The sequence below is a fragment of the Pelodiscus sinensis genome, chromosome 14, assembly GCF_052426305.1.
Source record: "Pelodiscus sinensis isolate ZL-2025 chromosome 14, ASM5242630v1, whole genome shotgun sequence".
NCBI lineage: Eukaryota > Metazoa > Chordata > Testudines > Trionychidae > Pelodiscus > Pelodiscus sinensis.
The window spans coordinates 46095170-46122125 of record NC_143065.1 but is presented as its reverse complement, the minus strand read 5'-3'; the positions used below and the strand labels follow the sequence as shown (position 1 = coordinate 46122125).

At 56.9% G+C, this 26956-nt stretch overlaps 1 protein-coding gene across 7 annotated transcripts in view; it reads right to left on the bottom strand.

Moving 5' to 3' along the window:
* FRMD5 (FERM domain containing 5) overlaps positions 1-26956 on the bottom strand; it is a 311228-nt gene that overhangs the window by 71084 nt on the left and 213188 nt on the right. For 5 of the 7 annotated variants that reach the window (XM_075896785.2, XM_075896787.2, XM_075896786.2 and 2 more), the window contains exons 2-4: positions 14733-14837; positions 7546-7588; positions 6431-6509 (exon numbers count right to left, since the gene is read on the bottom strand). In XM_075896785.2, the coding sequence (XP_075752900.1) occupies positions 6431-6509; positions 7546-7588; positions 14733-14837 (227 nt within the window). Of the gene's footprint in view, positions 1-6430; positions 6510-7545; positions 7589-7791; positions 8007-14732; positions 14838-26956 lie in introns of those variants that run through there. The other 2 variants (XM_075896793.2, XM_089782104.1) reach the window with 2 other exon arrangements.

The window sequence follows — 26956 nt, the reverse complement described above, 5'->3', positions numbered from 1 at the left end:
CGTTGCCCACAACCTCTGTTTTGCTTGGAGTTGGGAAAACAAACCGAGGGAATCGCAGAGAACAGTGGTCTCTGCTCAGGTAACTAAGCACATAAACTTAAGGACACAACAGTCAACCAATACCGGTTAATCAAAACAAAGGAAAACCCTTTTATCTTCAAAACAAAACTACTGTTACAAACATAGTAAATGACTAGGTATTAGATAGCCATGAAGAGCCATAGACTCAGGGAAAGTCCCTGGGCTGGAATCCTTAGTTACAAAAGAGAAACACAATTAGCCAGCTCAGACATGATTTCCAAATCCCCAAACAAGGAAAACGATAAACCCTGACGGACTAGCTAAACGTTTCCCTACTCACACGTTTCAAGAAGTCCGTTCTTGGAGAGAGAGTGTCTCCCATCTCCCTCAGTACCTGGGAGAAACGGCTTTGATCTCAAACAAAGAAGAGAGAAAGAAAAACCCCTTTTTCCCGGTTTGAAATTGTTATTGGCTAACTGCCCCAACCCCCTCTCTAAGTGCATCTCCAGTTGCTTAACCCTAACCCTAACCCTAACCCTTTCCCCACTCTTCAGTAAGTCAGATGCTTCTTAGCGGCTCCTATTCTTGACAGTCCTGCACTCTGCTCCCCAGCCAGGCACACACAAGAGCAGCTGCCCAGCCGGAGTCATGAATGATGCTGGGCCTGAATCAAATGGCTTCAGTCAACCAAGAGAGGACTGGGTTCCCTGGGATCGATCCCACTTCTCTGGGGGTGTCTGTCAGGTTTGTCCGAGCGAAGCCAAAATGCCAAACAACTCTCCAGATCTAAAGATTTTCTCTTCAGCGGCCAAGACCCCTCTGCTAGGGAGAAGGCAGCAGAGCCCAGGAGAGGCCAGCACCCGCAGACAGGAAAAGCGTCCATTCAACGGGACCGCGGGAAACGTGGCCATGTCCATGAGAAGTGGACATCCAGCTAACGAAAATCATGCCGGACTGCGGGTGTTGCCGGACTAGCGAGGTTCAGCTTGTGCTATTTAATTTTGCACAGTTTCAACCTTTCAGGACTGATTTCAATGAGGCTGCACCAATTTACACCTGCTGAGGAATTGGCCCCAGGTGTTTTTCCATCAGTGAGGGGCGCTGGATGTCAGGGCCCCTGCCAATCTGCGCTGCACCCCCTCCCGCCCCTCCAGGGCTGCAGGAATGATCGGGAAGCATTCTGGTTTCCAGAGGAAAACCAATCGACAGGCCAGCCCCTCCCTGCCTGGCATGCAGGTGTGCAGAGCTGTTGTGCCTGAGGGCTAGTGCAGGCTAGGCCGGCAGGCGGGAGGGAGGAGTTTTGGAGGCGAAAATACTGGCAGGGTGTCACGGATCATAACCGCCCTTCCTGGTGAGGTTGTTTTCTCCCGGCTGACAACGCAGCACTTCTGGCTGGGCCATCTTCTCCGCAGGGCGCGCGCGGGTGGCAATAACGACCCCGAGCCCTACTGCCTCTGTTCTGGCCCAGTCTCGTGATTGAGGGACAACCCGCGGCAGCCCTTGGCAAAAGCATCTCTCGCTGAACCTACTGCCGCCACTCCCCACAAAACCCAGCTGCCTGGCTCATTGCCTGACGGAAGGGGCAGAAGAAGGACGTGCCAACCCAAAGTGGCTTTGCTACTGAGCAGCCAACACCCAAGCAGAGGCCAAGCTTTCACAGTGCCTATTGATTTTGGGGTGCCCGACAACAGACACCTTTAAGGAGCCTGATTCCCACTGCTCTTCCTGACAATGAGTCTGGGAGATGTTGGCAGCAGCACCCAACTCTCTAGTGACGTTCGGAAATCTCCACGATTCCCTAACTAATCGGGGAAGCAATGAAGTCACCGGAGCGCCACGGAGCCACGCCAGCGGAGGATCTGGCCCACGGCCTTTTCATCTGGATCCCCATCCGCCCCCACTTCTCCACAAGAGCTCTGTCGGGAATGGCGTTCAGATCCCCCACTAGCAAACACAACGACGTGGCCAGAGGGACCTTTCAACCTAGCTTAAGAGGCTCCGGAGCCTAGGCCCCACTGCCTTGCAATGAGACTGAGGCTCCTTGGTGCCCACGATGCTTCTTGGAACAGGACTGAGGCTCCTAAATCACTTGGGTGCTGTGGAAGCCTTCCCCCTGGCTCTTCAAGGCAGTACTTCTCACCCGCTTTGAGAAAGCCCTGCCCATGCGCCCGGCAAGAATACACACAACAGGGTGCAAAACAGAGCCAGATAAATCCATGGAGGTTAGGTCTGTCGATGGCTACTAGACGGTGTCCCGGGCCCCTGTCAGAAGCTGGGAATGGGTGACGGGGGAGGGACCACTTGATTCCCTGTTGTGTGCAGTCCCCCTGGGGCACCTGGCATTGGCCACTGGGCAGACAGTGGCCAATGTGTCTGAGACGTGTGTAATTCCCTTGCAGCACCACCCCCGCCCCACCCCAGTCCATCACCAGGCCCAGCTTGGCTGCCTCCGAATCCACCTGTACTCATAACTGCAGCACAGGTGGCATGTCTGTCTTCAGCCCTGCCATCATCACCCCTAGCCCCTGTGCTAGCCCATGGAGACCTCCCCGCCCCGTTCACGCTCTCCAGAGAGGACCCAGAGACACCCAGTTCTGGGGCGTTGCCGAGGCTCGCCCCTAACAAGGAATTGTGGGGGATAACCCCACTGCAGGAGCTGCCCCCTACAACAGCAAATGATGGGGCTGCTGGTTTTCTTTTAGGTCATAGACTCATTGAATCCCAGGGCTGGAAGAGACCTCAGGAGCCATCGCATCCAGCCCCCTGCCCAAAGCAGGACCAACCCAACTCAACCATCCCAGCCAGGGCTTTGTCAAGCCGGGACTTAAGCACCTCTGGGGATGGAGATTCCACCCCCTCCCTAGGGAACCCAGCCCAGCGCTTCCCACCCGCCTAGGGAAAGAGTTCTTCCTAATATCCAACCTAGTCCTCCCCCACTTCAACTAGACCCCATTTGAGAGCAGCCTTCAACTTCCTGCAGGGGGGTTCCAAAGAGGCTGGAGAGAGGCCGTTCTCAATGGTGAACATGGTAAAAGATGGCAGAACAAGGAGCAATGGGGCAAAAGGGAACGAAAGCCCAATTTTCTCCGTAAGGACAGTGCGGCAGAAATCCTGGAACGTGGGACTTGCCGTTCGTTACGCCTTCCCTCCAGAGCCATTACCCTTATTTAAACAGGAATGCACCCCGAGAGAGGCTGGTCACCAGCAGCAGCCAGGGGAATGAGACGTGCTTAGACCCTTGCACGTGCCCTATCTGGGGAGGGGGAGGGGCAGCTCTGGGGCTATTCGGACCAGCTGCATGTGCCTGTTTTTGATAATGGCCAGAGAGCATTTGTCAACCTCTCCTCACATTGCACCTCAGGTTCACTGCTGCTGTTCCAAACTCCAGAGCAATGAAGCAGAGCCCGAGCGTGGCCAATTTCAGCCTGGAAGGTAGAACGGAAATACCCATGGGTGAGACTAGGACCTAGTCTGCAGCCAGGGCTGGAGTGGTCACCATGAGCATGTCTCTGCTGCACACTGCCCAGGTTCTGTCACCTTACTGGAGTTTGAGGGGAGCAGCCACTGCTGCACCCGTAGGTGGGGGTGTTGGCCCAAAAAATGGTATAAAAGGGGGCCATGTGAGGTGTTGAATAGAAGCTTACTGTCTGCTAGTCCTGTGTACGCTGATCATGTGATTGTATAATGTCTGTGTGTGGAGTTAGGAGTCTGTAATCTGTGTGGATACTGAATATTTCTCTGCATGTGGTTGAGCATTGGGCAGAGCCCAGCCTGTGGACATGCTAATCAGCGAGGCCCTGTGGGACAATGGCTCTCAATGGGCCAAGGACACACCTAAAGAATGAGGGTGACTCATACCTAAGGGCTACCAGCAGAGAACACAGTAATGAGCCGTGGGCCAGGTGACCTGCTGTAGCCAAGAGGAGACCAGGAAGGAGGGATAAATAGGCCATGTGGTGGACTCCATCTTGGTTCTCAGCTCAGCACTTCATCCCAGAGGCAGCACTGCAGGGATCGAAGAGCCCGGAAGACCTGTGAACCCATCCTGATCCTAGGATGTGCAATAAGGACTTTTAAACCAGCAGCTGTAACATCTCTGCTAGAGCCTGCATCGAGGGCTGGGAGTTTCGATGCATGTCATGTATGATTCTTTAGCAACCTTACTCTCATGCTTTTCTTTCTTGTGATAATAAACCTTTAGTTGTTAGATGCTAAAGGATTGGCCCAGCGTGATTTGTGGGTAAGGTCCAGAGGGTAAATTGACCAGGGATCTGTGGCTGGTTCCTTGGAACCGGACAGAACTTGTTCGGGGTAGGTGGGATTGGGTGCTAGGACCCCCCACCTGTGTATGAGGCCCGGGGCCATCTGGGGCACGGATATTGCTGGGGTGTCGGAGGGGTCTTGCTCGTGAGGCTTCAGGCAGGCAGCTGAAGCGCTCTGTGGGACTGGTTTGTGGCCTGTTTGGAGAGGTTACCAGTCTGGGGGGCTGTAAGGAGCCCCGGATTTGAGCAATTCGCCCTGAGCAGACGCCCTCAGCTGTGCCCTGACACGGCCTGGTCCGTCACAGGTTCTGTTCCTAGCCTGAGCCTAACTTCCACTTCCTGGGGCAACACAAAAGATGAAAGGTCTAGAGAACATGAGCTCTGAGGGAAGGCTGAAGGAATTGGGCTTGTTTAGTTTGGAAAGGAGAAGACTGAGAGGGGACGTGAGAACAGTTTTCAAGTATCTAAAAGGCTGTCACAAGGAGGAAGGAGAAAAATTCTTTTCCTTGGCCTCTGAGGACAGGACAAGCAGCAATGGGCTTAAACTGCAGCAAGGGAGGTTTAGGTTGGACATCAGGAAAAACTTCCCTAACTGCCAGGGTGGTGAAACACTGGAATAAATTGCCCAGGGGGGTTGTGGAATCCCCATCCCTGGAGATATTTCAGAGCAGGTTGGACACACACCTGTCAGGGATGGTCTAGATGGTGCTTGGTCCTGCCGTGAGGGCAGGGGACTGGACTCGATGACCTCTCGAGGTCCCTGCCAGTTCTAGCATTCTGTGACTCCATGATTCTGCCCACACGCAAGACAGCCTAATCCAGATCAGCAAGTGCTGAGGATCCAGGCTCGAGGACCCTGTGAGCGGCTAGATCAGAGCCAGAGTCCTGCTGGAAAGCCCTTCCATTGTGCAGCACAGAGGCACCTCCAGCCACAGAACCAAATGCAGGAGCCTGAGCAGTGCAGCGTGGATATCTTAGCATGGCCGAGAGAGCCAGACCCAGCAAGCGTAAGCCCAGGTTTGCAGTGCAGCCTGCATGCTCAAGCACAGCCTTGTAAACACTGAGTCCACGAGTCCAGCTCCCACAGCCCACATTTACAAAGCAGTGTAGACAGACCCTCGGGCGCCTGCTATAATTGTGACACGCTCTTAAGTGCTCTGTTCCGGCAACTCATCTTCCTAACAGACTGGCGTGGAAGTTGTAGAGAGCAGGGCTTAAATCAACAGCTGATAAACATCAGTGGTGACAGGATGACTCTGCAAGTCAATAAAATGAGTCACCAGGGCGCCCTGGTAGCCAAGAAGGCGAATGGTGTATTGGGGTGCGTTAGGCAGAGCATGGCCAGCAGATCCAGAGAAGTGATTATTCCCCTTTATTCGGCTCTGGGGAGGCCACATCTGGAGAATTGTGTCCAGTTCTGGGCCCCCCACTGCAGAAGGGAGGTGGACAAATCAGAGAGAGTCCAGCAGAGGGCAACCAAAATAATGAGGGGGCTGGAGCACATGACTGACGAGGAGAGGCTGAGGGATTTGGGCTTGTTTAGTCTGCAGAAGAGCAGAGTGAGGGGGGATTTGAGAGCAGCCTCCAACTCCCTGCAGGGGGTTCCAGAGGGGCTGGAGAGAGGCTGGTCTTAGTGGGGCAGGTGGCAGAACAAGGAGCATTGGGCTCAAGTTGCAGTGGGGGAGATCTAGGTGGGATACTAGAAAAAACTATTTCCGGAGGAGGAGGGCGGGGAAGCACTGGGCTGGGTTCCCTAGGGAGGGGCTGGAATCTCCATCCGAGAGGTTAGGTCCTGGCTTGACACAGCCCTGGCTGGGATGCCTGAGCTGGGGTTGGTCCTGTTTTGGGCCGGGGGCTGGACTCGATGGCTCCTGAGGTCTCTGCCCGCCCTGGGCTTCGATGAATCTGTGACTCTAAGAGCCTTGCAGTGCCCCGGGAGAGGACTGTCGTGCGCCTGTCGACACTCACGCTCCGAGCCCCCGTGCCGTGCAGGCAATCTGGCATGCCACAGCTGGGGCTGTAAAGTCACAGAAGCAACAAAGGTTTCCGAGCCGTGGGGATGCGAGTGCGCCTGAGCGTTAACTCCACCGAGAGCCCACCCCACGCAATGGCTGCTGGTGCAGGTCTGAGGGCGACTTCGGTCTTACCTGGTTATTTCCTCTTTCAGAGCAGCAGGGTCGGTGGGATAAAACTTCACCCGAAAACACATGGTGAACGGAGGCTGGGCTGCGGTGCGAAATGACAGTGTTACACCGGAACGGCGCCCCCGGCAGTCACTACACCCGGCCCCCTCGGTGCTGAGCCCCAGAACAGCACTATCCCAACAGGGTCGGGCCTGGCTCCTCCCCCAAATCAGACAGAGCAGGGTGGTTGTGATCGCGACTCCCCCTGCAGCAAGGGAAAGAATGGGCCCCACGCCCCCTTTGTCATAAACCCAGCGGGAAAGGCCCAGCCCGTCTAGGCCCACCATGCTCTGCCAAGGCCTGCAGTGTAAATCACAACCCGGCGCCCAGCGTGCACCTGAGAGTTTACAGAGGGTGCTGCTTGGAATCCTCATGGTCGGTTTCCCTCTGCCCAACCATCCCTACGGACGCAAACACAGCACCCCCCCCCACCCACCCCCCCCGCCGGGAACTGGTCCTCCCAACCACGGGGGAGGGGGAGAGAGGAAGGAGAGGTGTTTCCCCACCCCCACAGCAGTCATTGTGCCAAGACAATGGAGAAGGACCCGGAGGGGATGGGGCTTCTCCCCCGTAACGTCCCTGGCTCCTCCTGCAATGGGGCAGAGGGACAGGCTGGCGGACAGGGGGGCAATCTCCAAAAAGCAGCTCCAGGAAGATCTGGCCATTGCCAAGGGAGATTTTCACAGGACCACACAGCAGCGCCCACAGGGTCTGCACGTAGCTGCTGAGTGGGCAGGAAAAGCCCTGGGGGCGTGTAGCACCGGTGGGCTTGAACACTACTCCCCGGGCCATCAGTCCCTCTAGTTACACACGTGCTGCACACCAGGCCTGATGTGGCATGTGCAAACGGACACGCTTGCACCGGCACAGGCGGGGCGGCTGAACGGACATTGGCCCCCGAGAGAATGACTCTGCTTTCATTGGCGGGGGCGCCCCGAGGCACTGCTCAGCAGGGTTCCCCCTCGGGGGGAGAAGGCGGACGCGGCACCTGGCTGAGTCAGCAGGACACGTTTGTAACACGAGGGGGGCACGCGTGGTCTCCGCAGGCCAGCGCCACGCCCAGCACAGGCAATACTTACCTCTCATCTGCTTGACAACAGACTTTGTAAACTCCAGCCAGTGCTGCAAGGAAACAGAAAGAGGGTTTTTCGTGAGACGAGCCGGCAGCAAAGCCCCTCGTGTTCCCGCCGTAACGCCTCCCCCGCCGGGTGCAAACAGAAGCACTGGCTGAAATCGTGGCACGCTGAACGCGGCACCACGCAGCCAACTCACACGTTGGAAATGCGGGGCCGGACACGCCACGGCCTCCCGCCAGAGTTACTCACCCCCACCCAAAGCAGGGCCACCCCCGACGGGCTGCTCTCTTTGGCAGGGGGGCAAGAGCCCAACGGGGGTCGGGCAGGAGGGGGTCGACCCCTAACCGGTGAGATGCACACGCCGACCACGGCTGGATCGGCACTTCACTAGCGCACAGGGATGGTGTAGATGGAGCTTGGTCCTGCCTTGAGGGCGGGGGGCTGGACTCGATGACCCCTCGAGGTCCCTTCCAGTCCTATTATTCTATGATTCTATTATTGCCTCAGCTCCCGTGGGCATTGCCATGGCAACCGCTGGGCCCAGTGGCCATCACGCAGTACAGGCAGGGGGCTCTCAGCGCACGGCCCCCCTCAGCCCCTCCTCCCGTCACCGCCCCACAGTGCGCACGGCCCCCCTCAGCCCCACCTCCCGTCACCGCCCCACAGAGCGCACGGCCCCCCTCAGCCCCTCCTCCCGTCACCGCCCCACAGAGCGCACGGCCCCCCTCAGCCCCTCCTCCCGTCACCGCCCCACAGAGCGCACGGCCCCCCTCAGCCCCTCCTCCCGTCACCACCCCACAGAGCGCACGGCCCCCCTCAGCCCCACCTCCCGTCACCGCCCCACAGAGCGAACGGCCCCCCTCAGCCCCTCCTCCCGTCACCGCCCCACAGTGCGCACGGCCCCCCTCAGCCCCACCTCCCGTCACCGCCCCACAGAGCGCACGGCCCCCCTCAGCCCCACCTCCCGTCACCGCCCCACAGAGCGAACGGCCCCCCTCAGCCCCTCCTCCCGTCACCGCCCCACAGAGCGCACGGCCCCCCTCAGCCCCTCCTCCCGTCACCGCCCCACAGAGCGCACGGCCCCCCTCAGCCCCTCCTCCCGTCACCGCCCCACAGAGCGCACGGCCCCCCTCAGCCCCTCCTCCCGTCACCGCCCCACAGAGCGCACGGCCCCCCTCAGCCCCTCCTCCCGTCACCGCCCCACAGAGCGCACGGCCCCCCTCAGCCCCTCCTCCCGTCACCACCCCACAGAGTGCACAGCCCCCCTCAGCCCCACCTCCCCTCTCACCGCCCCACAGAGCACATGGCCCCCGTCAGCCCCACCTCCCGTCACCACCCCACAGAGCGCATGGCCCCTGTCAGACCCACCTCCCCTCTCAGCGCCCCACAGAGCACACGGCCCCCGTCAGCCCCACCTCCCGTCACCACCCCACAGAGCACACGGCCCCCGTCAGACCCACCTCCCCTCTCACCGCCCCACAGAGCACACGGCCCCCGTCAGACCCACCTCCCCTCTCACCGCCCCACAGAGCACACGGCCCCCGTCAGACCCACCTCCCCTCTCACCGCCCCAAGCTGGCCACATCAATGCCCTGAGCCTGCCCCAGCCCTGCAGCCTGAGAGACTCGGCTCTGCTACCAACAGGGTTCAAAACAGAGCTAGATAGATTCCTGGAGGCTGGGTCCATCGATGGCTATTGGCCAGGTAGGTAGGGACGGTCCCTGGCCTCTGTGTGTGAGAAGCTGGAGATGGGTGACAGAGGAGATTACTGGGTGATTCCCTGTTTCTGTTTGTTCCCTCTGGGGCGCCCGGCACTGGCCGCTGTGTTCAGACAGGACACGGGGCTGGATGGGCCTTTGGTTGGACCCAGTGTGGCCGTTCTCATGTTCTCTGGCCTGAAGCACTTCACCTGAGATAAGGACTAGGGTGAGGAATTATCCTTCGTAACGATCTCTCTCGGTGTGCCGGGCTCTGCTGGCGTGATTTGTTGATTTCAGTTATTCTCGTTTGTTTACTGTGTAAATCCCACTTTCTATACTTCAGAAATCACTTGTAATGATTATCAAGCCCAGTGTAAGTAACTGTTACCCGGGGGAGGGGGGTGACAGCCGTGCGTCCCTCTCTCTTCGCTAAGGCGGGCAAACTCCAGAGCTTTCTCTATGTCAAACTTTGATACCGAGTAAGGGGGGTTTATTGGGGGCTTGGTTCTGTTTGGGGCTGTGCTCATGGGGGCTCCCAAGACCCTGCGGCTGAGCCCTCCCGGAGCTGAGCTGATATCGGTCTCTGTGTTCCTTGGCTGGGGGGCTGGTACCCCAATTCTGAGCCTTGGCTAGGGGAGACTAGGGATGTTAAAATGCATTTATTTAGGTAAAAGTGTATCCGCTGAATTTTCCCGTGCTTACTTTCCTCACCTCAGCCCCCCAAACCACCATTTCTGAACTGCTGATGGTACCTAGTGTCACAGCAGCTTCCTGGCCAGGCCTGGCCGTGCTTTACCCATCAACACGCTTGCAAGGACCCCCAGAACGCTCTGTGGGGCAGTGCTTGGCTGGTACCACCCCACTTCCCGGAGACGGGGAACACTCTAGCCTCATCCCTGTGCCTCCTACCTCATCCCGGACAACAGGAACAGGAGGAGTCCTGACCTGCAGCCAGTGACTAAGGGTATGTCTACACTACCCCGCTAGTTCGAACTAGCGGGGTAATGTAGACATACCGCACTTGCAAATGAAGCCCGGGATTTGAATTTCCCGGGCTTCATTTGCATAAGCGGGGCGCCGCCATTTTTAAAACCCCGCTGGTTCGAACCCCGTGCAGCGCGGCTACACGTGGAATGAGGAGTAACGGTAGTTCGGACTAGGAAGCCTAGTTCGAACTACCTAGTTCGTGCCCCGTGTAGCTGCACTGCACGGTGTTCGAACCAGCGGGGTTTTAAAAATGGCGGCGCCCCGCTTATGCAAATGAAGCCCGGGAAATTCAAATCCCGGGCTTCATTTGCAAGTGCAGTATGCCTACATTACCCCGCTAGTTCGAACTAGGAGGGTAGTGTAGACATACCCTATGGGGTTAACTCAGGCAGCTAGCAAAGGTGTTGGCCAGGGGACCGGGAGAACCCATTGAGATAGAGGGTTGACATTTGAACTGGATGTAGGTCCCCTGCCGGCTTTCTCTGTGCCGGAGAGAGAAACCAGGAGTTGAGAGACAGACAGAATGATTAAACCCAGGCAGGACTGCCATGCCTCCAAGGAATCTGGGGAATGGGAGCAGACTGGAAGTAAGGAAGGGAAAGTGTGAATCCAGTCGCATTCAGGGTCATTTTTCTTTATTTTGTGGTTTGGTTTGAACAGCTCTGTGTGAATCTCTGCCCCCCCTCCCCATTTACTACCTTGCATTGTGCCCAGAGCCTTTTCTCTGTGTTTTAATTTGTTTTCCTTAGTTGCTCTGTAACATCTAGCAACTGAGGCTGCTTTATCACGTTTATCTTTTGTTTTGTAATAAAAATCACGTTTTCAAGGTGGTGATTTGGTTCCTATGTCCTGGCAGGTCTGTCTGTCTGTACCTGCAGGCCTCTGACTGAGGGGTCAGCTACCAGACAGGGCATCTTGTTTTTCTCTTTTCTTTTTACAAGTTTTTCTGGGGGAAAAGAGCTTGGGGTACCCCTGGGCATGGTTTCAAGTGTTCACCCCTGGCTTTTAGGGATAAAGAAGCACTTGATGGTGGCAGCGATTCCCCAATATCTGTGTATTAGGATCCTGGGGGGACGTTTTAGTAACCAGGGCCTTTAGAGGCCAGGGTTTGAAGCTCTCTTGCTCCTACCTTCCGGTGAGAAATATTCACTCATGCACCGATAATAACGGATTGAGGAGGCAGCCGCAGGCCTCTGGTGCTACACGCGGCACTTTTCGCTGAGAAACGTGAAGCCTCGAATAAGCCGGCTGCCATGCTGTCGCAGCCGCGGTTCCACGGGGCGCACTGAAGCCCAGACTACTCTACTGTACACACTTTCCCTTAGCCGCCACGGCTCAGAACAGCCCCCAGACGAGCAACAACCAAGAAGCGACACCAACACCCCTCGGGTGCTGGTAGCTCTCTGACGTCAGATTTCTGCCTGGGGCTCCCCTTTCAACCGCCAGGCTCGCAGGCTCCAGCGGGTACACACGAGGCCTTGTCTGTGCATGTATTTAAAGGGGCAGGACAACAGGCAGGACAACAAAGAGGGCGCGCACCCAGAGCGGCCGCTACTGATCAGTCGCAATTACCGCAAGGAACACGGAGCCCTCCGCCACTGAACAGGCTAGTCCCTTCCGACTCCGCCAGCATCCTTCAAACACGGCTGCTCATTGCCTGCGACGCCAACACACAGCCAGGGCCGGCTGGGGGGAACATGGCGCTTGGGCAAACTTGTGTTCGGTGCCCCTGGACCCTTGGGCATAGCACCCCCCATTCCCCAGGCACCCTGGCACTCCATCCTGTGCCCCCTTTACCACCAGCCCCTGCATTGTGCCCCCTTTGCCCGGATCTCTGCACAGTGCCCCCCTCAACCCAACCCAGCACTTTCCTCCCAGCTGTGATCCCCCACAGCCCTGTGCTTCCAGCGTGCCCCGCCACACTGCCCCCAGCCCAGTACCCTCAGCCCTCTTCTCCCAGCAACACCCACACCCGGTACCCTCTGCCCTCTTCGCCCAGCAACACCCACGCCCGGTACCCTCCGCCCTCTTTGCCCAGCAACACCCACGCCCGGTACCCTCCGCCCTCTTCTCCCAGCAACACCCACGCCCGGTACCCTCCGCCCTCTTCTCCCAGCAACACCCACGCCCGGTACCCTCCGCCCTCTTCGCCCAGCAACACCCACGCCCGGTACCCTCCGCCCTCTTCGCCCAGCAACACCCACGCCCGGTACCCTCCGCCCTCTTCGCCCAGCAACACCCACGCCCGGTACCCTCCGCCCTCTTCGCCCAGCAACACCCACGCCCGGTACCCTCCGCCCTCTTCGCCCAGCAACACCCACGCCCGGTACCCTCCGCCCTCTTCGCCCAGCAACACCCACGCCCGGTACCCTCCGCCCTCTTCTCCCAGCAACACCCACGCCCGGTACCCTCCGCCCTCTTCTCCCAGCAACACCCACGCCCGGTACCCTCCACCCTCTTCTCCCAGCAACACCCACGCCCCGTACCCTCCGCCCTCTTCTCCCAGCAACACCCACGCCCGGTACCCTCCGCCCTCTTCTCCCAGCAACACCCACGCCCGGTACCCTCCGCCCTCTTCTCCTAGCATAAGAAAGCTTGCAGGGGTGGGGAGGGCATTGGGAGGCACAGGAGACACCCAGGCCATGGACATCGGAGCCTCATCGCTAGCCAGGAAGTGAACCGTGGGTGGGGGAGCGCAATCCAGCCAGGCCGAAGAAGAGCAGGCAGAGCCTCCCACGCACCGCTCCACTGGAAGAGGAAAAGGAAACCAGCGAACACCCCGATCCAGCTCCGTGCTGAGTGGGAATTAACCACAACAGCTGTTCAACCAGGCCAGCTGGCAGCACCACCTCCCTCGCCAGGGAGCGCCGCTGCGCGTTCTCTTCCCTGCATGCCCTCAGATGCAGGGCCAGGCCCGAGGGGGCAGAAGTCAGGCACGTTCTCATGCACTGGGGAGGTGTGAGCCCTGAAGCCAACTCAGCGCTGCCATAAGAGTAAGGAACGGCGTGCAGCTGGAGTTTCTGCAGCACGCCCTGCCTGCCAGCACCCCGTCGGCATTCTGTGCATGGTTTGAAACAAAAACTAACATACAGCGGAAAACTAACCTGGAGCAATGGCAGAAATCACTCCCGCACGCACATTTCCCCTCGTGGAAACAACACTCCTTCCTGTTCATGCAGCCCACAATCACGTTTCCTTTGTTTGAACAGTGTCCCACTGTTGACTCATATTTAGTTTCTGGTCCACTATGACCCCTAAATCCCTTTCTGCAGGACTCCTTCCTAGACAGTCACTTCCCATGTTGTATGCAAGCAAATGATTGTTCCTTCCTAAGTGGAGCACTTTGCACTTGTCCTTATTGAATTTCATCCCTTTTATTTCAGACGATTTGTCCCGTTTGTCCAGATCAGTTGGAATGTTAACCCTATTCTCCAGAGCACTTGTCACCCCTCCCGGAATGATCTGCAAGTCTGCTCTCTAGGCCATTATCTACATCAGCCACGAAGCTATGGAACAGAGCTGCACACAGAATAATTCTGTGGTGGATACAGGAGCCCCCCCTGCTCAGAGCGGCTGTCTCTGAAATGCTTGCGGCAGCAGAAAGGATCCAAATGTATTTTTGCAAGGACAGTAAGCAGATGAGACTCCTCACCTGGCATAGCAAGAATGAAGGAGACAGATGGCTTTTTGATTGACAGGTGGATCATACAACCCTGCTAATTAACCCAGGGGAGGTATTTACAATTTCTTAGTGGTCAAGGGCTGCACTGCAGGAGTTTGGGTTGTGACCAGGGGCAGGGGCCTGGGGTACAGGATGGGGTACAGGAGTTTGGATTATGACTTAGGGGAGGAGGGGTTTGTGACCTGGGGCAGAGGATTGGGGTACAGGGTCTGGGAGGGGGTGCAGGGGTTTGGGTTGTGACCTGGGGTAGGGGATTGGTTGCAGGAGGAGATGCAGGGGTTTGGGCTGTGATCTAGGGCAGGAGGGGGTTATGACCTGGGGCAGGAGATTGGAATACAGGGTCTGGGAGGTTATGGGGGAGGACAGTTTGGGTTGTCTGGGGAAAGAGGGCCAGACCTGGCCCATGGGCTATATTTTGCCCAGCCCTTCCAAAGAGAAAGAGGCCTGACAAAGGGCTGTCCTGGTGTCTGTAATAAACCCTTTAGCTCCCCGTTCGGTTTGCACTGCAGCTGTTAGTCCCGTGAAGAGAAAAATTCTCCACAACTTTTGTAACAGTGGATCACTAAGAAACACACACACACACACACACACACACACACACACACGCACACACACGCACACACACACACGCACACACACGCACACACACGCACGCACACACTCGCACGCACGCACACACACGCACGCACACACACACAACTAAAGGTCTCCCCACAACAGCACTGCCTCCCAGGTCTGCTGTCGAGAAAATCCCTCCAGACCATCCAAGCACGTCTTGGAACCAGATCTGCGTGGGACTGGTGCCCGTGGCTGTGACTTACCCTCTGCTTGTCGGGGTCCACAAAGCGAATTCCAAAGTAGTCCTTCTCCAGCAAGTTTAGGTGGTGGCAGAGAAGGTCAAACAGATACTGGCCCTTGGCATCTCTCTGCAAGAGAAAGGAAGGACATTGACAAGCAGCCACGCACACACTTTCATTGCTTAACTGTGACGCTAACGCAGGACTGCCCTGGAATCCGGAAACGCTCAACAGCATCCCCAGCGGGCTCCTGTGTGCTGGAGCCAAGACAGGGAAGGATTTGCCAGTGGAAGCATGAGCCACGGACACACGTTGGCCTCTGAACCCGAGGCTTGGTTGAATCCCATAACTTCACTGGAGTTGTGTCGCAGATGAATTCAGTGGGTCCCATTCTGCCCTCCCCTGCCCGTGTGGAGTAGCAGAGATGTCCCGCTCGCTTCCGTGTGGCTGTCCAGGGGTAAGCGAGGGCAGAATTTGACCCGGTGTGTTTTTATCTCATTGGTCCTGGGCTAAGAAATTTAAAATCCTCCCCCTAAGAGGAAAATACTCACAATTAGTAGTCCCAGGGATGGTTCTGGGTTATGTGAAAGACCCAGAACCTCTTGCAATCAAGCAGAGGCTAGTTCGGGTGAGGGATGTGAACGGTTAACCAGTTAACTGATAAGCATCACCGTTACCTGGTGATGCTTACCAGTTATAGTTAGCTGGTGGGCTGGAGCAGCCTCCCTAAGCATCCCTGTTTAACCAGTTAAACATCATGCTTAAACGGTTAACTGATCGGCCGGGATTTTACATCCCTCGCTCTGGATGACAAAAGATGGAAGTTCGGAGTCCAGGCTGCTCCACACTGATGCACCCGGCCTGTGTGGCCGCTTTTAGGGCAGCGTGTGAGCTGACTGGGAAGTGCTCAAATACCATGAGCAATGGGTCAAGCTACTGCCCCTTGCGGAATTCTCCTCCTTCGGGTGCTCAGCTCACTCTACCGGCTCGTGGGGCCCGACTGGCCAAGCTCCCCGTTCACCAAAGCCCTGAAGACGTTTGTACTTTGAAGCACATGCTTACATCCCACTTGAGTTAAACGTTCATCAATGCTTGCCGAATCGGGGCCTCCTTTCCCCTTGCTAACTCCATGTCGCTCTGGGTCTGTGCCGGCACCAGATCACTCCAAGGACCCCGCTTAACGTTATTGCCCTCACCGTTTACAGGGCGGTTTCCGTTTCAAACCTTTGCTGGGCGCTTGCCAGTATTTGCATGCGTCCAATCACAGCCGCATCCCCCCGAGGCCCCTAGCAGAAGAACAGGGCAGCCTGGAGTTCTGACCCTTCACTACCCGGCCCGTCGTGTACTAGCGAGAAAACTGCTTCTAAGTGACTGGGCTTCGTTATTCCCAGGGAGGACTAGAGAACTAGAGGACACCAAGTGAAATTAATGGGGAGCAGGTTTAAAACTAATAAAAGGAAGTTCTTCTCCACACAGCGTGTAGTCAACCTGTGGAACTCCTTGCCAGAGGAGGCTCTGAAGGCTGGGACTAGAACAGAGTTTAAAGAGAAGCTAGATAATTTCATGGAGGTTAGGTCCATAAAAGGCTATTAGTCCTTGGCCTCTGTTTGTCAGAGGCTGGAGAGGGATGGCAGGAGACAAATCGCTTGATCATTGTCTTTGGTCCACCCCCTCCGGGGCACCTGGTGCTGGCCACTGTTGGCAGACAGGCTACTGGGCTAGATAGACCTTTGGTCTGACCCAGGACGGCCGTTCTTATGTTCTTATGTAGGGAAGGGCTGTCCAGGAGCCAAACAAAACCTGCGGCCAGTGGGCCCTAATGAAGAGCAAGGGCCGTGCTCCGACACCTTGTGATTCCGTCCCTGGATGCTCCTAAGGAAATGCTTTAAATGGGTTTTTACGCCAGCGATTTTAATACATTTCCTGCTTTTCATGGTTTTCCTCCCATTGCTTCAATAACATCTAGCGTCTGCATCGTACTTTTCACGCAGCCCCGCTCACAGCCCCGGTGCTGCCGCCCCCCTTTCCCAAGTGGAAACGGAGTAAGTTATTCGGTGCCCCCCCCATGAAAGGTGACCCCAGCACCCAGTCCCGGGTCTCCAGAGCCCGGAACTGACGCGTGATGCTCCCGCCCCGGCACCGTGATTCCACAACGGTCTGTAGAGGTCCGGCCCTTTACAACGGCTCCGGGCCAGCACCCCAAAATCACAAGCCGCCTCTACAAATCTCAAGCCAGGGGCCCAGTCCCGGCAGCGCTCTTGGGAAGGCTTCCAGGCCGAGAGCGGTTGGCGGGTTTCTCCCGTTGCAGTTCTAACTTCCCACGCTTGAAAGAGGAAAAGTTCCTGGCCCGGCCCCTGCTCTGACGTGTCCCAGCAAGCACCAGGAGACACTGGTGCTGGGCTGTCCATCCGGCATAGGCCTTCGTGGCATGCCTGCCCTGACAGCACCCCAGCCTGTTTGCCTTGCCAGGCACACTGGGTAACCTGGCTCGCCTGCCTTTCCAGCTCAGCGGGAGCCGAGTCTTCCCGCTTTTCATCTTGCGCAGATCAAATGGTGCCTCTGACAGCTGGCAGGGCCCCTTTAAGATAACACAGGATCCTATTTGCCTACAAATCCGTGTAATGAATAGGTTGTTATCGGATCAAATAATCACTTGCCAGAAATAGGCCAGGCAATCAAGGAACCCCCCTAGGTCTGTCGCTAGCACAGCTCTGGCATTTGATACATTACGGGAAATGTCACTGCATTGTAAATCAGCCGTGCTTCATTTACAGAGGCCAGGAGTTCAGGTGGGAAAGAGGCCAAGGTGGAAGGTTTGCTTACTCCACACCAGCCTGAAATCAGCGAGCCAGAGGCCTTGTGTCCGGCTGGCGCAGTCATGGAAAGGCTGACTGCAGCCCCTTGCAACAGCCGGCCTGCGATTCCAAGTACAGCTTGAACCTCCCTAGTCCAGCGCTCTCTGGTCCACAGCACCCGTGGGTCAGCAGGATTTGAGTTAGCCCAGGGGAGGACAATCATTTTTGCCTGGAGGCCATTTCAAAAACTGTTGAAGTCGCCCCAGGCCACCCCAGAAGGGGCAGAGCCTAAACAGGAAGGGGTGGGGCTACCCCACCTCCAGACCATGATTGGTCTGGGGCTAGGGGAGCCCCTTTGCCCCCCTTCCCACTAAGTACCCATGCCCAGGAAGAGGTTTGGCACGCTCCCCCAATCCCAGGCCAATCAGGGCGTGGGGGGTGGGGAGCGCGGGAAGCCTTCTCCTGCCCTGCAAGGAGCACGTGGTGCTTTGAAGTGCCATGGGCTCCTGGCAGGGCCAGGGCAGGGCGAAGGAAGCGTCACACAGTTCCCCCGCCCCCAGGCCCTGATTGGTCTGCGGGCGGGGGAGTGCGCAGAGCTTCCTCCGCTCTCCCTCCCACCCCTGCCCGGTGAGCAGCACACGGCACTTCAAAGCATCACGTGCTCCTGCCCGGGCGGGAGGAGGCTCCCGCGCTCTCCCACCCCCAGGCCAATTGTGGCCTTGAAGCGCTGGGTGCTACTCGCAGGGCGGGTGCAGAGCGGAGACGGCTTTGGGGGCTCCCCTCCCCCCAGGCACTAATTGGCCCACGAAGGCCCTTCTGCCCACCCGAGTTAGCCGCACGTCCGCTTGGCATGGGTGTGGCCAAGTTTCCCACGGTCCCATAACCTTTGTTTCCAGCCCCCAGCCCTGGCGCTCAGGGTTCTGTGCTGCTACTTAGCTCTCACTGACCCCTCGCTGTCTTCTCAGAGCCCAGCCGGCCGTGGACGTGCTGGTGATGCTGCTAGACAATCCTGGCCTCCCGCGGCTTGGCAAAGTCTCTGGTCAGGTCCCGAGGGTGCCGGACTCAAGAGGTTCAACATGCCAAGGTCTAGTCCATTTGCAAGTCTCTGGCATCTCATTGGCTCCCATCCTGCTGTGGCAGGTTTCTCGAGTGTCTCGTGCCATCCCGGAGGGAAGCTGGCAGTGATGGGGACTGGGAGTAGGACTCTGCTTGAGACACAGGGTGTGAAACGTCCGCTCCAGCAGAGAAGGAGCCAGTGGGAATCCAGCCGCTGCACCCAGCAGAGGGAGAGACGAGACTGGCAGTGACCCTGTCAAGGCTGTTCCCCACTTTGGCACCCTGCAAGAGAATGTAAAATACCCTGCCCAGATTCCCTGGCCTGGGGCGGTACGCGGCCACCCCCCAAACACAAACCTCAGGATTAGAGATCCTAATTCGAATTACCTACTCCGTGTCGCGTGTAGTCGCGGGCACAGAGTTCGGACTAAGGGACATTTCAAAATGGTGGCGCCTGGGAAGATGCAAATGAAGCCCAGGATATTTAAATCCCGGGCTTCATTTGCAACTTTGAATGCCGACATTAGCCTCCCTAGTTCGAACTAGGGGGCTAGTGTAGACAGACCCTGAGTTAGCACCACCTCCATTTGGAATGGTTCTTTCTTTCCACCCTTAACCACGTCCACTGGGACTCCAGACACTGCTCGCACTGAGTCATTAGCTAAGTGTAACACGAGCCGGAAGACTTTCCTGTTGTCACCCCTATAGATCTGTCCGTGACTGCTGTGAAGGGTGCTGAATGTGCCGATTGATGCATTTCAGTACACACCTTGAGAGCCAAGGGCCGATAAGACAGGCGCGTTCTCCGCCACGTGCGCACAAAGTTTTGGAACGCGGCTTGGCTGAAGATGCACTAGGTTATGTTGAAGTACACAGGGTGTGTATGTGAGTTAATACAATTAGGACAAGTGTCATTTGAACCGAGAGGGATGGTTCAAAATAACGTAGTGACAGCCACCTCCTCCCAGTGAAATCAGCCGACCCTGGGGGCTCCAACACTCTGCCCAGAGGACATGCCTGATGAGGCACGTTGCCACTAGCTACTATGATAACCAGAGTCTGGGCAACCCAGGGCCACATTTCATACGATTTACAAGACGCCGAAGGACCAGTCAACTGGTTTGCAGCTTTGTTCTAATGGTGGCAACACGAGCCACAAGTGGAGCAAGTTTTGTGAACAAATCCACCAGGACAAAGGTAAGAGTCCTGTCTGGGAGCGGCCCGTCCCCTTCCTCCCAGGCCACAGGCCCCCAAGCACAGGAGCCCCGGCCTTGGTCGCAGACGGGCCCTTCCTCCACCGGGGCCCGTCCCCAAAGGGCAAAGCAGAAATAACACTGATCCGGGAAGCAGGCGCTTTACATGCGCAGGGCCAGTGGGGTCAACAGCTGTGCTGGGCCCCTGGGCAAGGTGAAGGGGCAGCTCCATGCTCCCAGAAGGGGCGGGTCCTTGGATGGAAGGGGCGGGGCCTCCACGCTACATCCCTCCCCCGGCAGCCCCCACAGCCGCCCAGAGCAGCAGCGCTCTGGCAGCCAGAGCCCTGGGCCCTTTTGAATCGCTGGGTCTTGGGGCAATAGCCCCTTCCCCTCCCCCCCCCCGCTTGCTGGCAGCAGGCCTGCCCATAGGAGAAAGCCCCAGCGAACATGCACAGGGCAGGTCTGTCAGTGGAAATCCACGTCTGTTTCAGCGACCCCAGCTCTCTGCAACGCTCCTCGGCGTGTCAGCCAGCAATCCAACCCGATGGGACAATTTCCCGGGATGTGCCTGGCCTGCCTTGCACTCTGCCCCAGCGTTTAGAAACCAGAGGGCCCAACGGCCGGGCTGAACCCCAGACAGGAAGCAGCTATTGAGACACATGGAGCCCCCTTGTCCCTTCACTGGTTCACCACAAACACAAAGCGCCACATGGCTGGGGTGACTCCACTGGCTCCCGGAGAGTTCCCCCGGCCCAGGGGGCAGCCCTTGTCCGCTGCTCTCCCGGGGTGCGGAGCCGCCCATCTCGCTCTGCGCGTGTTTGTTTTCTCCCGATGAGTTTCCTCTGGGCCCATCTGACGAGCACCATTAGCTCCCCCAGCCAGTAGCATCTGCAAGCGGCAGCTCAATACAAGCTCTGACAGCAGCAGCAACAAACCCAAGCCAGCGGCTCCCGAAAGCCGGCCACGACCCTGGCAGCTGCAGGCATCTGGGAGCCCCACACAGGACCTCCAGCCTCCAGCCTCGACCACGGGCCCCTTGGTATTCACCCCTCCCACCCAGGTCAGTCACACAGAACGTGAAACCCTGGGCACAGACGCTCTTCGGCACGCGGCTGTTTCCCCTCCTGCAGCACTTCAAGGGGCAGGTCAGTATTTACACACCCAGCCCCGTCTGCTCTGGCTGGAGGCGCTGCAGCCGGCTCCCTGGAGCCCATTAGCTCCGTATGGTCAGCATGGAGGCTCTGCAGCAAAGCAAAGCAGACCCACAGCTACGTCTCTGGCTGCTACTGATCTTATCTAGTCACATGACACTGTCCCGGCTTATGGCCTTAGACTCATAGACTTTAAGGTCAGAAGGGACCATTATGATCATCTAGTCTGACCCCTGCACAGTGCAGGCCACAGAATCTCGCCCACCCCTCTTAGAATAATCCTCTCACCTAGATCTCAGATATTGAAGCCTTCCAATACTTTGAAGACCCCAAGATGCAGAGAATCCTCCAGCTGTGATCTGTGCCCCATGCTACAGAGGAAGGTGAAAAACCTCCAGGGCCTCTGCCAATCTACCCTGGAGGAAAATTCTTTCCTGACCCCAAATATGGCGATCAGCTAAACCCTGAGCATGTGGGCAAGACTCACCAGCCAGACACCCAGAAAGTTCCCTATAGCAACTCCTATCATCCCTCCATTGACCTATTCCCACTGATAATGAATGGTCAATTAGTTACCAAGATCATGTTATCTCATCAAACCATCCCCTTATCATAGAACCATAGAACTGGAAGAGACCTCAGAAGGTCGTCAAGTCCAGCCCTCCGCTCTAGGCAGGACCAATCCCACCTAAATCAACCCGGCCAGGGCTTTGTCAAGCCGAGACTTAAACACCTCTAGGGATGGAGACTCCACTACTTCCCTAGGGAACCCATTCCAGTGCTTCACCACCCTCCTAGTAAAATAGTTTTTCCTAATATCCAACCTGGACCTCTCCCACCACAACTTGAGACCATTGCTCCTTGTTCTGCCATCTGTCACTACTGAGAACAGCCTCTCTCCATCCTCTTTGGAACCTCCCTTCAGGAAGTTGAAGGCTGCTATCAAGTCCCCCCTCACTCTTCGCTTCTGCAGACTAAACAGACCCAAGTCCCTCAGCCTCTCCTCGTAGGTCATATGCTCCAGATCCCTAATCATTTTGGTTGCCCTCCGCTGGACCCTCTCTAATGCATCCGCATCCTTTTTGTAGTGGGGGGCCCAGAACTGGACACAATACTCCAGATGTGGCCTCACCTAAGCCGAATAAAGGGGAATAATGACATCTCTGGATCTGCTGGCAATGCTCCTCTTAATGCAACCTAATATGCCATTAGCCTTCTTGGCTACAAGGGCACACTGTTGACTCATATCTAGCTTCTCATCCACTGTAACCCCCAGGTCCTTTTCTGCAGAACTACTACTTAACTGGTTGGTCCCCAGCCTGTAACTATGCTTGGGATTCTTCCGTCCCTAGTGCAGGACTCTACACTTGTCTTTGTTGAATCTCATGAGATTTCTAGTGGCCCAATCCTCCAATTTGTCTAAGTCACTCTGGACCCTATCTCTGCCCTTAAGCGTATCTACCTCTCCCGCTAGCTTAGTGTCATCTGCAAACTTGCTGAGGGTGCAATCCATCCCCTCATCCAGGTCATTAATAAAGATATTGAACAAAACCGGTCCTAGAACCGAACCTTGGGGTACTCCACTAGAAACCGACCGCCATCCTGACATCGAGCCGTTGATCACTACCCGCTGGGCCCGGCCTTCTAGCCATCTTTCTATCCATCTTACCGTCCATTTATCCAATCCGCATTCCCTTAACTTGCTGGCAAGAATATTGTGGGAGACCGTATCAAAAGCCTTGCTAAAGTCAAGGTATATAACATCCACTGACTTCCCCATGTCCACTGAGCCAGTTACCTCATCATACCGCCGAGTTCTGATCTAGATTGGGTCTGGGTGCCCGGGTCGCCTTCTGGGGGCAGAGAGGCTGGGATTGCGTGGCCTCTCCTCTCCCGGTGCTCCGGGGCCTGGGGATCTGGGCTGTGCGCCCTCCGTTCTCCCTGGGCTCAGGCCGTGCACAGTCCAACCTCCCCGTGATGCTGGGGGTGGGGCACGGGCAGAAGAGGCAGGGCTTGGGGTGCAGTTGCAGGCTTGCCTCCCCAGCTCCACCTTCACCTACCACCCATGCACAGCCTGCATCCCTGCTAATAATCCAGGAGCCTAGGACGTCTCTAATCGGTCATTTCCCACCCCCCCAGTGGATGCGAGAGAGTCGGAGATGGGTTTTTCCGGCCCACTGCTCAGCCGTTTCCCTAAGTAATGACACCACGCGGGGTGGGAATCCCACTGCTTTCGGCGCGACGGCCTCACGTGACGCGTCTCGGGAACGTGTCTGGCCTGGCAGGTCGCTACTTTCATCTCACACTTCACCTGCTGTCACTTTTCAAGTGCAGCTAAATTGTTAGTTGCGTTCCGAATGCCACTGCGGATGGATTACACAGGGAAAACATGCAATTCAAGTGACAGCGATTAGCATGAACCACGACTCTTCGTGCCGCAATTGAAACAATGGTGTCTAGAGACAAGACAAGCAATTAGGAGAGAGCGGAAACGGAGTCAAAGCTTTGCCCAGGCCACACAGCAAAACCCTACGGCGTCCCGGCCAATTCTGCGCTTACTCCCGCCGGAGTGAACCAACTAACTCTCTACCCACTAGGTCAGATTCGGCCACGGATCCTTTCAACCGCTGCTTTTCCCAACTCAACCCTTGCTGCAGCTCAAAGATGACAAAAAACCTCCCCCGCAACTTCCCCTGCACGACTGTAAACAATAAGCAGCCGCCTTCAATCAATCAACTGGACCATTATTGCAAACTAGCCAATAGCCCGTCATAAGACAGGATTTTCGGGTCCCTCCTCCACGTCTCTCTCTCTCCTCCTCCTACTGTCTCATCCTTTCTCTCTCTCAGCTCTCCTCCGCCTCCTGCCTCTCTGTCTCTCTCTTTCTCTTCTCCTCCCCCTCCTGCCTCTCACTCGGGGGACCACGGAGCCCAAACAGTCGCTTGTATCACTTGCTCCCCCGCGGCAGCCCGGCTGAGCGGCGTAGAAGTCAGCCAAGTGCCACAGCGGGAGGTGAAGGGGGGCGGGGCGGGGCGGTGACATGCGGCGTGACAGTGGCTCCAGGCCCCGCCCTCTTTCTGTGAATGTCACCGCCCCGCCCCCCTTCACCTCCTGCCGTGGCGCTTGGCTGACTTCTGCCCTGCTCAGCCGGGCCACCGCGGGGAAGCCCAAACGGCCACTCGCTCCGCTTGCTCCCCTGCGGTGGCCCGGCTGAGCGGCGCAGAAGTCAGCCGAGTGCCACGGCAGGAGGCAACAGCGTCGCCCAGAAGGAACAGCCAGCGTTTCAGCATTACAGAGTCACAGACATTGGGCTACTATATATATTGCAAATTGCCGATTGCGCACGTGGGACTGACGGAGATCCTGCAAGCAGGGCCCATGGGGTACTCCATCAGTTGGCCTCACTAGCGCAGCTGGAACCCAATGGCAGGTTAGCAGTCACCCAGCCCCCTTACACCAGTGCAACAAAGAGACTGGCGCTGGGAAGCGGTTGGGAGAAAGAAGAGAATGTCTTTTGGGCCCCTTTCCAGTGTTAGGCAGGGATGGAAGGAACAGAAGGGGAAGCCGTTTACTAGAGCGTTTTCAGCAACACAGCTCAGCGTCTTGATTAGCTGCCGCAGTAACCTCTGCAGCTGACATACAGGGACACATTTCTGAACTGAGAATAAACGTACTGTAACATCCCAGCCATGAAAGCTACTACACAGCTGGCTGGCACTCAGTCTGCTGCAGCGCCTCTGCAGTCCTGTCAGCTCCGAGGGCTCCGGCCATAAAATCACTCCCCGGGGGCTAGAATTTGTGTATGCCCATCCGTTCACTTCATAGACTCATAGGCTACGTCTACACAGCAACGTTATTTCAAAATAACTTCCTCCGCATCTACACTACAAGCAGTTATTTCAAAATGTTGAAATTAGGGCTGTCAATTGATGGGCATTAACGCCTGTAATTAACGCACGGCAGGATTAATGCGTTCATTTTTTAACATGTTAATCGCAGGCGTTAACGCTGCGCTGCCCCTTTGATGCGCTGCTCCGGCACTTCAAAGGGGCAGAGCAACACGGAGCCCAGGATGGGCTGCAGGGCCCAGATGATCCCCGGCTCCGCGTTACGCGGCTCCTTTGTAGTGCTGGTCTGGCGTTTCCAAGGGGCAGTGAGGCACGGAGCCGGGGTCAGCTGGGGACTCCAGCTGATCCTGGGCTCCTGCAGTACTGCCCCTCTGCATCGCCGCTGCTGCGTTTCAAAGGGGCAGCTGCACTGAGCCGGGGGTCAGCTGAGGACTCCAGCTGATCTCGGGTTTCCACAGCGCTACCTCTTGGAAACGCAGCAGCGCCGATAAAAGGGGCAGTGCGCGCGATTAATCGCGATTAAATGTTTGAATCGCTTGACAGCCCTAGTTGAAACACTGTCATGCTGAAGGACTTCTTCCTGCGGCTCCTGCAACGCTTGTCGTACGAGGACTAAGGGAAGCTGGAGGAAGAGTGCTCTATTTCCAAATAAGTGCTGCGGAGATGCTCCCCATTTCAAAATAAGCTATTTTGAAATAAGCTACAGAACTGACATAGCTCAATTTGCGTAGCTTATTTGGAGTTAAGCCCTGATATGTGGACGCACCCATAGACTCATAGCACACTAGAACTGGCAGGGATCTCAAGAGGTCATCAAGGCCAGTCCCTGCCCTCGTGGCAGGACCAATCACCAACTAGATCAGCCCTGACAGGTGCCTGTCCAACCGGCTCTTAAATATCTCCAGGGATGGAGACTCCACAACCTCCCTGGGCAATTTATTCCAGTGTTTAACCCCCCTGACAGGCAGGAAGTTTTTCCTAATGTCCAACCTAACCCTCCCTTGCTGCAGTTTAAGCCCCTTGCTGCTTGTCCTGTGCTCAGAGGCCAAGGAGAACGATTTTCTCCTGCCCTTCAATGCACAAAGGAACCGCCAGCCAAAAGGGAATCCACACCAGGGACTGATCCCTGGAGAAGGACCCCGCTCGAGAGAGACCAGAGCAGCAGGGTTCGTATCTTGATCTGGACTGAGATTCACAAACCTTCCGACCCTCCTCTGCCCCGCAAGACAAGCGCCGAAGTGGCCGGAGGTGGGGTTGAGGCTCAGTCCAGTGTGCATGTCACTAACCATTCCCCAAGGACTGCTGGGTGGAAAGGGTTAAATATGAACACGAGCAGAGCAGGAGAAGGCCAACTCTGCACAGCAACGTCTCACCCCAGGCGACCTTTTCATCTCTGGCTTCAGTCTTTGGGCTTTGGATTCTGAGCCAAAGGGCACCGGCAGCTCTCCCGTCCACAAGGACAGGGCACCGGCAGCTCTCCCGTCCACAAGGACAGGGCACCGGCAGCTCTCCCGTCCACAAGGACAGGGCACCGGCAGCTCTCCCGTCCACAAGGACAGGGCACCGGCAGCTCTCCCGTCCACAAGGACAGGGCACCGGCAGCTCTCCCGTCCACAAGGACAGGGCACCAGCTCCCCTCCGGGCAGCCCCAGCAGATCAGGCACTAACTTAGCGGATGCCTGCCCTGTACCGTGTGAAACATCTTCCCACAAGGAGGCCCTGTCCGTGACTCAAGGGAGCAGCACGAACACAGGTCAAGAGGCTGTCACGCCCAAGAGAGCTCTTCCCGGCGAGTACAGCTAGTGCTCCAGAGGGTGACTGCGTTAGGCCGGGGCCCGTGACAGCAGGGGGAGGGTTGTGCAGAAAGGAAAAGCCCCAGGAATCACAAGGTGTTACGGCTGCCTTAGCTGCCCTGTCAGCACAAGCGCAAACTTTCATTTTGCCTATAACTCCCGCTCACACCCCTCTCCAAAGGGGGCTCGCTCCCTGTCCCGTGATCAGGGGAATCCATGGTTAGTACACCAGCTGGATCAAAGCCACCATGCCCTGCCACCGCCAGCTGCAGTGTGGAGGCACTCTGAGCAAAAGGCGGGCTTGGGAGGCAGCGGTGGGTAGTGGTCAGTGGCAGGCTCCAGCTGAGAGACTGATCTGCGGTATGACCTCGGTTTCCCAATGTATTGTCAGGAGTGACACTTGCCCACTGCC